Genomic DNA, 13,016 nt, shown 5'->3' with positions numbered 1-13,016 from the left:
GGCCTGTCGTGTCTTGGTTTGCTGTTGTTGATCCCTCCATTTGGCCCACATGGATTAATGGATTCATTCAGATATTCTAACAGTTGTAATCCTTTTGGAAAAAAAACGTATTCATTATTTGATATAAAGGCAGTGGCTGCAGTAGACTGTAATTCAGTGCAGCTAAAAGACTTTTTTGGTAAAGTTTCCTTCTTTTTTTTTGGCGGTTGTGTGTGAGTACAGTAGAGAACCAGACAGGAAATCTGAGCACAGACAGACAGTGAGATAACATACCAACCGGGGATGTTGTGGTTGCATGGTATGCATCTTAGGCAAATTGGCCACCATGATGCCCCGTTAAGACTTTAGTTTGAAATAAGAGCTGCTGGTGCACCAGTTAGACACACCATCAAGTTTTTGCCACTTCTTTTGGGTTTGTTGTATATAATTTAGGGACAAGTAGGAAATATTTAAAGGTCAAATCAATGAGGAAGGTAAAAAGATGAAAGAACGGGTTCAGAATGTTTTAAGTTTGTCAGGTGCCCAAAATGAATATTGAAATTTCTTCTTGTCATAATCATTCCTCCTGTTCATACTGATCATTAGAAGATCCCTTCATAATGTACTTGAAATGTAAGTGATGGGGCAAAAATCCACAGTCCTCCTTCTGAGCAAAAATGTATTTAAAAGTTTAATCTGAAGCTAATATGAAGCTTCAGAGTATAAATGAATCAAATCAAGTAGATATCTTTCAACGTTGCAGTTCTTTTTAGTGCCAACGTCCCTCTTTTTGTTACTATACTTCCACTCAACAGGGAAACACTGTCTGAGGAAACACAAAGAGGGAATTAGATGCTAAAAAGACTGTAAATGTGTCAGATATCCATTTGATATGACTAACTCAGACTGCTGAAGACTCATATAAGCTTCACATCAACCTTTAAATGACTGTGTGGACACACTGTGGATTTTGGCCTCCATCACTTACATTGAAAGCACATTGGGACGGGATCTTTTAATAGCCAGTATGAACAAGGGGAATGATTACAGCGAGGAAAAACTATTTGACTGGTCATATGGACACTTGACTGTTGTTTTATGACAAACTTGTTAAAATTGTGAACCTATCCTGTAACTCTATCACAAGTTCATGATGCACTGTGGAGTTTTCTTATGAAACCTGCATCGTTTATGTCCATGTTATGCTGACTAGCGTTTTTGTTTTTTCCATGTTGCCTTTTGTATTTGTTGACCAACTGTCCATCAGTGAAACAGCATGAAACTGTCAGCAGCAAAGTGTGTTGTCACCTTCATGATCCTGCACACGTCAGAGCATCATTGTTGTTGTGTTAGATTGATGGTTAGAGAGAAAAGGGCGCCTGATCATAAGAACATTGCTCTATTGTGCTTCTAGTGGTCAAAAACCTCACAGATACCTTTAACTCCTGGAATGCGTTAATAATCCCAGGGGAGAGATTATTTTAGCCATGCTAACAGAGTGGTTAGAGGGATGGTGGTCGGTTGTTCTACCACTTTGGTCCAGACTGAAATATAAATGGATGCCATGAAATTTTCTACAGACGTTCATGGTCCCCAGGCGGTGAATCCCACTGACTTTATCGATCCCTTAACTTCTCATCTAGCGCCATCATCAGGTCAAATTTGGTAAATACTTTGGTTTATGACCAAATACCTGAAAAACTAATAAGATTCACATCAGATTCAGCTGCACTTTTTGTTTGGAGCTAATTAGCAAATGTTACAAATGCTAACACGATCAGTTAAGATGGTGACTGTATTATCTGCTATACGTTAGCATACTGCCGTTAGCGTTAGCTCAAAGCCTCATAATGCCACTAACATGGCTGTAGACTTAAGTCCTACTCCCTTTTAAAATCCTTAGTTTAGAAAACATTATAAAGTATGCATTAGAGAGTAAACATGGTAGATAGACAGATTAAGTGTAAGTGTGTGTGTTTGTGCGCTTAAGAGGGGGAGAATGTTTGAATGCAGATGAAGAACTGTGGTAGAATGAGAAAGAGCCAAGTAAGAAATGGTGAATCAAAGACTGAAGATGAGTGTTGGAGAGAGAGAGAATGATGACGACTCCCTTTAAGTTCCTCTGTATTTTCCATCCTCAGAGGCTCGTGTTCCTCGCCATGCATATGTTAGCTCCGAGCCTAAGTGCATCCTTTCATCATGTTTTCCAGCATTTCCAGTATTCACTCTATTTCCTCTCTTATTTTCTCTGAGGCCTGAGGGAGGCCAAGCTCAGCACACTTCATAGCCAAACAAACAAACAAAAAAAGCTGCTTTCCATTCTCTGAAATGTTTTGTCTGTTGTTCCCTCCCACTTTTCCCCTCCATACTTTCATTTTTATCTCCTTCCCTCTTTCCTCCTGGTTGACTTAATTTTCAGCAGGCATCCTTCGTTCACTCACTCCTTCCCTCCTTTTGTTTTATCCTCCCATTTTATCTCTCAAAGTGTCTGATGGTCTTTTATGGGTTTTATATTTTTTCACCATTTTGCGTTTTTTTTTGTTATTCCCATGGGTATCTGTGTCTCTATATTAACTTCTTCTAGTCCTCCTAACCAATCTTTTTCTCTTTACTTCAGTTTTGTTTCACTCTTTCTGTCCGTCTCTCTCTCAGGTGGTGACACTTCCTCTTCCACTACTGGCAGTGCCTCTCCGGTGCCCAACAGCTACGATTCCCTGGAAGGGGGCAGTTATCCGGGTACATCTTCATCCGAAACATACTGTTCACATCCAAATAATAGACACGCTCACAAATATCACATTTTAAAACCATGTCTATTCTTACTTAATTTTGGGCGTTTACCTGTCGCTCTAATTCAGAGTAACCCACAATGAGCACAGTGGTGGATGATGCTCCCATCATCCCATCACATACTTAAAGAAAGGTTAAAGCCAACTGTGTTCCCATCTATAACTCTGTATCAACACTTTTATACTCTGTTAACTCTGTTGATGATGTGCTTTGTGGCATTGATTATAGATAGTTCCTTGTAAAGATAAAATGTAGTTTAATGAGAGAAAATGATCACTAAACATCAAACTGATATTGTTTAACCAAATAACAGTATCTAAGGATGGATTAGAGGTAAAAAGTAATATATTTCTCAACTTAAAAGTAAAAACATGTTAGAGCAAGTTTAGCGTGTGATGAAAATGACACACACACATTTCTCACATAAATATATTTCCAATCTTGGCACTCTTGTCATCATATTAACACAATAAAAACCACTTATGTTCTCCAAATAAACATCATATTACTTAAATACTGAACTCTCTCTCTCTCTCTCTCTCGCTCAGATTCAATGCCACCTTCCAACAATATGAGCAACCAGGCCACGCCCTACGGTAGCTATGGTTACCCCAGCATGCAGCCAGCCTATCGGCAGGGACTCGCCTCCCACACGGACGCCTCCCCCTCCCGCGATCTGTACGGCCAGTCAGGCTACCAGCAGTACTCCCAGGTTAGTTCACAGCTTGAATAAAACAGTGTTGTTTGATGTTTCATCTCGTGGATTCGCTTATTTAACCCAGGAGTCTGAATCCAGACCTCTGAATCGCCACATCTTCATTTTGTCGAGCCAGACAGAAGTCTGCTGTTGTTCTTGTGAATGGCTGTTTGTGCAGTTGGAGGAACAATGACACCAATCAGAGCCTTTGAGCGCTGGACTTAACATTATGAGCTTGTGTCAGAGTCTGAGAGATGACGGTCATCTTAAGCATCACTGTCGACAATTTAATTAGTGACTATAATAGGTTCTGGAGCTGAAACTGTTAGTCGATTAATCAGTTGGTCGATATACAGAAAATTATTCAGCAACAATTTTGGTAAGTGAATCGATTTACATTTTTAAGCAGAAATACTTAATTTTAACTGTTTTTTTTAGACTTCTGTGATAGTAAATTGAATATGTTTGGGTTTCAGACTGTTGACCTCTGGGAAATTGTGAAGTGAATTTTTCACTGTTTTCTGACAATTTTACCAGAAAGGAATCAGCAGATAAATCAATAATTGACAATGAAATTCCTCCTAATAAATAAATACACACTAAACATTTTGATCTCATTATTTTTAAAGTCTTACCACCAATCAGGCCTTTGTTTCCAACCATTCAGTCTGCAGTCTTAGTGCAGTTTGTTTCAGCTCAGACAAATCTAACCTGTACTGATCACTTATTGATTGTTGTTGGTACACAAAATTCTAAACTGTCAAAAACTGTTGCAACACTGACCTTTTATTGTATTTTGCCAATAAATGTTTCGATATCCCATCCTCAGAGATTCCCTCTAGTCATTCAGGACCACAAAGCTCATAATTTCTTGGTCTCTTTCTTCTCCTCAGCCGTTCCCGAACCTGTCCCAGCTGTCTGCAGCTCTGGGGGGGCTGAGTGGGGTACCAGAGCTGGAGGTGGAGGCCCTGAGGCCAATCAACCTACTGCAGGAGAGAAACCTGCTGCCTCCCAGGCCCCTGGAGGCTCCTGAACCCAATCTCAGCTCCGACCTGAAGAAGGTCAACTGCAGTCCGCAGTAAGAAGATAGTAGAGTTTTATTTTTATTTTTAGCTTAGCCTACAGTGGCTGTTCTCTCAGAACTGAGTATTTAATTTAACTCTTTTACCACCAAATAATGGGAGGTTATCTACCAAAGTAGCTAGTAAATAACATGAGATAGAAACAGACATCATGAACTTTAACACACAACAAAATATAAAAAAAATGTGGGAACTTGAAGAAGGAAATGAATGTGGTCAGTATGATAAACAGAAAAATAAAACCAATTCACTTTAGAATAATAAATTCTCACACACACTGTATCTCTCTCTCTCTGTCAGTCTTATCTGTGGATGTGTTATCTAACTCACTCCCCCATGTTTCTGTGCTGAACAGGACGTTCAGGTGTACCCTGACCAGCATCCCTCAAACTCAGGCTCTGCTCAACAAGGCCAGGCTCCCCCTGGGCCTCCTCCTCCACCCCTTCAGAGACCTACAGGTACGATCTGACCCCTAAAGCCCCTAAAAACTCAACACATCGTAGGGTTTTCCCCCCCAGGAAATCACCTGACTCATTAGATGAGTGGCATTTGCTGTGTGACGTCTTTTTAATAGTGATGACTGTTTTCTTGCCTCAAGTAGAGTTTGTGAGAACTGATTTGCTAAGAATTTGTCTGGTTGAAAAAGCCTTAAAACCTTTTACATTATTTTATCAAATCTTAGGATACTACTTCTGCTGTTGCTGTTAACATAAAGCAGTTGCATTAAGTTTTGCTAGTTATTCTGAGGATGTCACCAAAAATCAAGAAAGGAAAATCCTGCACAACTTTGGCAAAGACTGTCTTTTATTACAGTATGTTTGGCCAGAAGTAATGACGCTCATGCAAGTGTTTTTGTGTTGAACCGTTGCACTTCTTCTAATGAAACCACTGGGATTTACTCTTTAAAACACATCACTTCTCTGCAGAATTTTTTTTTCCACCAAAGTTGGACACCTTTTACAGTTGATGAGGACAGGAAACACAAAGGTTTTGAGGAAATTAATCTAGGCTGATATGACACTAGCTAACAATGGAGAAACATTTGGTTATCTTAAAAGTTGTGGCTTATTACTGGACGCTGGAGGAAGAGTACGGTATCATGTGAAGCGTAGTAGTATTTGTGTGCTAATTAGCCTGTTGTAGACAGTTTGCTTTGTGACGGTAAAACAAGCAGGAGGAGAATGATGATGAGGTGCAGGGAGATAGGTGAGTGTATTTATAGAGGTGTCAGTCGATGTGGTGTTGGAGGGTCTGAACTGACGAAGAGCAGTGTATGATATGAGGTCTGAAGCAGAGTAAGAAGCAACGACGGCAGGTTGATAGACGTTGTTTGGCTCTTCCTGTTTTTATATTTTAAAAGCCATTTGTAAGGGACTCTGCACAAAATATGATTGATATCAATTCAGTAAAACAAATTCACAGCCTCGGACCTGCCAAATGCATCCACAGACTTCTACTGTTGGCCGCCGACAGCCTTCAGTGCACTCATGGGACGTATTCAGATTATGCAACAGTTGTCTGTGCCCAGGTGTTACTGCTTGTAGATGATGACTGTGCTCCATGGATAGAGGTTTCACAGTCACCATGTGGTTCACTCTACACCTTTTGCCAATTTGACACTATTAATAATTATTCTGTAGTGGTCCCAGTAATATCTGCTTTTAAAGTGTACTTCAAGTTTATTTTATTTATTTTATTCAGCACCAAAGTGCTTCACAAAGACAGACGTATGTATATACATGCAAGCATAAGGACATATATGTGCATAACAGATGTTGTCTGTTATACACATAGTACTGAAGTATCATAACACATGACATCATTAAACTATGTTTTGAGTAGAAATAAAAAGGTTATGTATGCAGTGTGCAAGAGCAATACTTTCCACTCGTAACTTGGGATGTTTGATGTGAAAGAGAACTTATTTTTATTCTAATTGTTTTTATTATCTGTTAACTCCTTCTGCTCTTTCATCTGTTTCACTCTGTGTCTCTTGTTTTTCACTCTGCATTGAGTGTTTTGTCAGAGTGATGGTTATTCAGGGTGCTTTAGCTGTGCGCTCTCCATCACGCCTCTAAGCGCCTTTTTTCTGCCTCTTTCCCCAGTCGATGATCACGGAGGCTGCGGTGGAAATCGTAGATGAAAGTTTTAACGGCGTTCTGGGTGCAAATTCAGGAGGCTTATCTCCACGTGGTAACCGCAGTTACAGTCAAATCAAGCGCACCTGCAGAGCAGCCGCCCCACACTAAAATGATGTAACAGCTACATGAGTTGCATGTTTTACCTGCAGGACTCGTGTTTTAATGCCGTTGTTCACCGTTTGTGATGTGAAAACGTCAGAGAAATGAAAAGCTTGTGTCCTGGTATTAGTTCTGCTACCGGCCGGCTGCTGCCAGACGGTAGAGGAGGAGACGGTAGAGATGCTGGTTGGTCTGTTTAAACAGGGGTTAAGCCGACTTTACTGCATTTAACACCGGAGCTGAGAGTGTCAGAGCTTGGAGCAGGAAACACAGTCACTCTGCATCGTGCAGCTGTCCTCCACTTCCATCATCTCATGCTGATTAGTTTTGAAAGAGAGTGATGGGAAGCTAGCCTCATGAGCATCTATGTGAAACTGACTTTGTTTTTCTTGGATCAGCGTGGTATCTGAACATCCACAGCAATGGCGACTGGTGACTGGTGTTTGCTAAAGAGAATATAATTTGTCCAAAAACACACAGTGTGGCTATAAGATGTACCAAAGAATAAATAGCCTATAATTGAAGGAAAAAGTGGAGCAAGCGAACGTGATACACCATCTGAAGAAGTCCTTGAGAAGACATTTATAGAAACACAGAGAAGTAGGTCAAATAAAGACCATAGTGGCAAAGATTTGTTCAACCACATTCACTATGAAAGCGAAACAAAGCTCCCTTCACTCGTCTTCTGAGGCGTGAATGGAAGAATGTTTTGAAAAGGTCATGGTTGTTGAAAAGGACGTGGGAGACAAAAACTCAAAGAGAACAATATGATGTAAAATGTTTTTCTCACAAGGCACGTTTTGTACTTGTTATCAGTAGATGCCCAGTTTGTCTCTGACCCTTCTCTCTCCCTCTCTGCAGCAGTTACCGGTGATCACGTCGAACACAATAGTGCGCTGTCGCTCCTGTCGCACCTACATCAACCCATTCGTGACCTTCCTGGACCAGCGCAGGTGGAAGTGCAACCTCTGTTACCGGGTCAACGATGGTACGTGTCCATTTAGATGTAATTCCTGGACGGAGAGGAATATTCTCGACTTTCTTCTTCTGTCTTGTTATGTCTTTAAAGTCCTCTATTTATTGTTATTTTTTCATTTTTGTTCCAAGAAATTTTGCAGATGTTACACCTACTGTTTTTTTTTTTTCTTTCTCGTTCAGTACCAGATGAGTTTATGTACAACCCGGTCACCAGGTCATACGGCGAGCCCCACAAGAGACCGGAGGTTCAAAACTCCACCGTGGAGTTCATCGCCTCCTCAGACTACATGGTGAGCTGTTTCTCCTGACCGTTAACTTTTGGCTCGTCTTTTAGAAATGTGAACATTTTATGCAAGTTTATTGTGCAGTTGTGAATTATCATGTAGTGCAATTGTCAGTCCACTAGAGGGCAGTCTTGTCTTTGCACCACAACATGTAAATTTAACAGAGAAAAGAGAGTAGATGTGAAGGGACACTTAACCAAATTAAAAATAGGAATTTAACCAAAACAGACTTCACATTTAGTCAGTATCAACTTCATTACATCCTCACTAATCATGTGTGTTTGCTCTACCTTTTTGTGTGTTCAGTTGCGGCCCCCTCAGCCGGCAGTCTACTTGTTTGTGCTTGATGTGTCTCACAACGCTGTGGAAGGCGGCTACCTGAAGTACTTCTGCGAATCACTTCTGGATAACCTGGATAAGTGAGTGCTGTTGATTATCAGTAAACAATAAATACGTCTGGAGAACTCTTTCAGACTGTCTCCATAAAACAGATCAAGGAGGAGATGAAAAATAAGCAGTTGGTTAATAACAACTGTCACAACCATTTCTCCTGAATATATATTTTTTTATGGTGGTTTTGCTTCTAAATCCAGAGCTGATAAAAGCTTATGTACTACAGGTTGCCCGGGGATACGCGCACCAGGGTGGGTTTTCTCACCTTTGACAACACAATCCACTTCTACAACCTACAGGAGGGACTGTCCCAGCCGCAGATGCTGGTGGTGTCAGACATCGACGGTACGTCTACACACGGGACATTTAGATTTCATACTGTCAGGAAAGATTAAGTCACTTTTTTTTTTAACCGCCAAAAGTAGCAGCAGTGTCCAAAATGATCTTTTTGGGACGTTTGCCAAAGGAAGAGAGAATGTTCCAAACCAATAAGAGCCTTTTTTAAATGGCCAGTAAGCAATGACACTCATTTAACAAATTCCTATACATGTTGTCGCCTTAAATTGTCACTTGCAGACATTTACAGTCATATTTCACTGTGAATTGGTGTTTGGTGGATGGTAACTTCATATCTGTGGTAGGAGTTGTCCTGAAAATGGTTAAATACAATCACATCTCAGTTGTAGCACACAGCAGTGATGTTTTTCTTTAAGTGCACTCTGTAAAATGTCAGGAAGAATAAAAAAAACAAAAAAAATAATTGTGGTTTTGTAATTAGATCTTGGTCAAATTGATAAAATTACTTAAATTGACTATAAAGAAAGGATGGATGTTTTTATTGCTGAGAAAGGATAAATTGCTCTCCTGGAATTTGAAATCGCTGCCTGAAGTTTAAAATGAATTAAATTACATCCAGTCAAATGTTCTACTAGCCGGAGGTAGCAGTTATTACTTGGACTCATTTTTCCTATTATTAGATATTCTGAATGTCTTGTGGAAAAACCTTTCTGCTTGATTTTTTATGTTGTTTTTTTTCTCTTTTGTAGATGTCTTCATACCATCTCATGACAGTTTGATGGTGAACTTAAAGGAGAGCAGAGAGGTAGATAAAATAAATGTGTTGCATTTGTATCTATGTATGTACAAAGTTTGTTTCTCTTTGTTCCTTTCTTATTATTCCCTTTTTTTATCCTTCCTCCCCCCTGCTCTCATCCATCCTTTCTCCTTTCTGTCCTACATTTCCCATCTCAATATCTTTCATCCACTCATCTTCTCTTCTCTTCCCGCTGCTTCCCTCGTGTTTCACGCACCTGTCTCTCCTCCCTCTCCACTCTTTATCACATTCTTCCTTCCTCTTCCTCATTTTTTCCCCCCTCTCCTTTCCCCTTCCTCCTCCCTCGTCTAGCTGGTGCAGGACCTGCTGAACTCCCTTCCCGCCATGTTCAGCCAGAGCAGGGAGACCCACAGCGCCCTCGGCCCGGCGCTACAGGCCGCCTTCAAGCTCATGTCGCCCACCGGGGGGCGCATCACAGTGTTCCAGACCCAGCTGCCCACTCTGGGTGCTGGTCTGCTGCAGTCGAGGGAAGACCCCAGCCAGCGCTCCAGCACTAAGGTACGGACGAAGGGGGCAGAGCTTTTTGGTGGGTATGGTCTATCGGCAGCTCTTCACTATAGTCTTTATACACTATATTCAGTGTTCTGTTTCAAACAAACAGATAAAATAAACTGCATCATTTCCTGTCTGGCAGATGTGAGATAAACAAATGTTAGAAACTAAAGATGTGAAAGCTTTCATGAACTAGATGATATTTTTAGAGGTTGATTAATCTTCCATGACCACAACAGGAAGTCATTTTTTAAAAGCAAAAATGCTAAAAAAAAGTCAACTGGATGTTTTGTCTCCAGATGTGAATATTTGCAGATTTTTCTGAACTCAGTATAATTGGGCTTCAGACTGTTGGCCAGACAAAACAAGCAATTTGAAAATATCAGCTTGCGCTCTGGGAAATTGTGATATTTTTCACAATTTTTTGGCATTTTAAAAACTAAACGATAATGATGTATCATTATTGTAATGAAAATCTCTCTGACACTGTGTTTATATAGATGAAACATCTCAAATTAAGACCAGCTGGTTAAACAAACCCAGACTCATAATTATTTTTTATGATTTTTTTAGGTAAAATAATGAATAAATAGAGTTAAATAAGGCAGTAAAAGGTTATTGAAAGATATTTTTTTTTTGTCCCTCCATCGCCAAGCATGTAAATACATCTTTATATCAGTTTTGATAAGTGTTGGAGAATCATTCTTCTTCCAAAGGTGGAAGTAAAACTTTTAACTGCTTTTTTTTTTTTTTTCCTTTTTCCATTTTACCGTTTTATTTCAAACTAAACCATATGACTGATGAAACGCAGCAGAAGAAATGACTCTTCCACACCCCCCGCTGTGCTGGATCTCTTCTTTTTCCTCTTGGCATTGTCAATGCTGTTATATTTATATTTCTGCCACAACTCACTTTTATTACCAGCCACAACATCATAACTGGATTACACGTTTCACTTTAGAGACAGAACCTCTGCGCAGGATGCTGAGTTAAAAGTCTGCTTTTTGTCATTTCACGACTGTGATTTATTGATGTTCATCATCTGCCTTCTATTTTTTGATCTAAAAGGAACTGCCAAGAAATTACAGCGATGCTTTCCAAACGTCGTGAACTAAATGAACCATGAACAGATGTGCTGTCTTTTTTTTTTTCTGGCTATGAAAATGTGAAGAGGGAAAAATGATTTTCTGTTCTTCGGTTTCTGTTTCTTTCAGGATGATTGTGAGGCTGGAAAAAAGTAAATTAAGAAAATGTACCTCTTTACAAATCCAGCAACGAACAGATCATACATCATTTTTTCAATTTTTACACTCTGTATTTGTATGGATTTAAAAAAAATGAAATACTTTATGTTTATTACTTAACTTTAGAGATGCTGGTAGATAGATGGATGGATAGATACTGTGACCTTCAGACAGAGCCAGACTAGCTGTCTCTCCCTGTTTCCACTCTTTATGCTAAGCTAAGCTAACTGTCTAATGGCAGTAGCTTCATGTTTACAGATTTGAGAGTGGTATTCATCTTCTTCATATATCCCAAAATGTTGCGCTATCACTTGAGCGTGTTGTGACGCTCAGAACACATAACAACAACGAGTCTGTATGTTTGCAGGGAGTGCAGCACCTCGGCCCCGCCACAGACTTCTATAAGAAATTCGCACTGGACTGCTCAGGACAACAGATTGGAGTGGATCTTTTCCTGCTCAGCTCCCAATACACTGACCTCGCCTCGCTAGGTAAGAACAACACTCTCACTCTACGTCTTTATCGCTCCTGTTCAGCCACGCTCGGGCTGCAGATCACACTGTTGGTCTGTTGTTTCAACACTTCGATTCAGAGTGAAATACAGTATAAAACACTACTAGATACCATTTAAGTTTGGTATACAGCAAAATTATTGAAGGCCATGACTAGTTTTCTCAAATGATGCCAACATTATTCCAAGAATTGCCTGAGGAGTCCTGACATCTTGTCCAAGTAGATGTTATGTTTTAAATCCTCTAAGAATAATAAACTGAAATGTAAATGTCTTTTCTCCTTCTCCTCCTTTTCTCCAGCATGTATTTCCAAATATTCAGCAGGCAGCATCTTTTACTACCCTTCCTTTCATTATATCCACAATCCGGCCCAGCTGGAGAAGTTCCAGAAGGATCTGGAGCGCTACCTCACCAGGAAGATCGGCTTCGAGGCGGTCATGAGGATACGATGCACTAAAGGTAAGAGGTCACACACACACACTCGCACACACACTTTCCAACTAAAAAGAAGTGTTATCTCCTGTGTCCTTTAAGATCTCAGTTTGATCTCTGCGTGTCTCTGTTACTTTAACGTTATCTTCACTTGTCTGATGAACATATTTCAAACGTCGCTCACGTCCCTGCTCTCATCCTCTGCTTCCCACTCAGGTTTATCCATCCATACATTCCACGGTAACTTCTTCGTGCGCTCCACTGACCTGCTGTCCCTGGCCAATGTGAATCCAGACTCCGCCTTCGCTGTCCAGATGTCGATCGAAGACTCTCTGGCAGACTCGTCTCTGGCCTGCTTCCAGGCCGCTCTGCTTTACACCTCCAGTAAAGGTGCTCGATCTCACACACACACTTAAAGAGTAACTTACACTGATTTTTACACATCGGAGTCTGTTTAGAGGCGCATATGTGAAGGAACTTTTATAAAACCTTTTGTGGCTCCAGAGGGAATCTGCTAATCTGGAGATGTGGAGTTACATTAGCTCTTACTAGCATAACACAAGCATATCTCTCTTGAGTTGCATTGTGGGTAATGTAAGAAGAATGCTTGGAATAAAATAGACAATATCTCAGGTTTTGCTGCATCAACTTTACAGTGCTGAATTGGTGGAGTATTTATTTAAGTTGTCATGATGGGAATGTGAGCTAAACGTGAGCCAGCAGTAGAATACTGTATTTGAAGGTTTGAACATGTGGAGCTGTGTTTCTGCGGAGCACAG

At 40.4% G+C, this 13,016-nt stretch overlaps 1 protein-coding gene across 2 annotated transcripts in view; it reads left to right on the top strand.

Annotated features, from left to right (window-relative positions):
- Positions 1–13,016, top strand: part of sec24b (SEC24 homolog B, COPII coat complex component) — a 29,264-nt gene that overhangs the window by 7,784 nt on the left and 8,464 nt on the right. For both annotated transcript variants that reach the window (XM_044363578.1, XM_044363577.1), the window contains 13 exons: positions 2,632–2,715; positions 3,318–3,481; positions 4,360–4,544; positions 4,904–5,006; positions 7,650–7,776; positions 7,947–8,056; positions 8,357–8,469; positions 8,670–8,788; positions 9,490–9,545; positions 9,849–10,055; positions 11,661–11,784; positions 12,106–12,264; positions 12,454–12,627. In XM_044363578.1, the coding sequence (XP_044219513.1) occupies positions 2,632–2,715; positions 3,318–3,481; positions 4,360–4,544; positions 4,904–5,006; positions 7,650–7,776; positions 7,947–8,056; positions 8,357–8,469; positions 8,670–8,788; positions 9,490–9,545; positions 9,849–10,055; positions 11,661–11,784; positions 12,106–12,264; positions 12,454–12,627 (1,725 nt within the window). The remainder of the gene's footprint in view (positions 1–2,631; positions 2,716–3,317; positions 3,482–4,359; positions 4,545–4,903; positions 5,007–7,649; positions 7,777–7,946; positions 8,057–8,356; positions 8,470–8,669; positions 8,789–9,489; positions 9,546–9,848; positions 10,056–11,660; positions 11,785–12,105; positions 12,265–12,453; positions 12,628–13,016) is intronic.

The sequence above is a fragment of the Thunnus albacares genome, chromosome 10, assembly GCF_914725855.1.
Source record: "Thunnus albacares chromosome 10, fThuAlb1.1, whole genome shotgun sequence".
Taxonomy (NCBI): Eukaryota; Metazoa; Chordata; class Actinopteri; order Scombriformes; family Scombridae; genus Thunnus; species Thunnus albacares.
The sequence above is the reverse complement of the archived record's forward strand: the minus strand, read 5'-3'. Positions and strand labels throughout refer to the sequence as shown.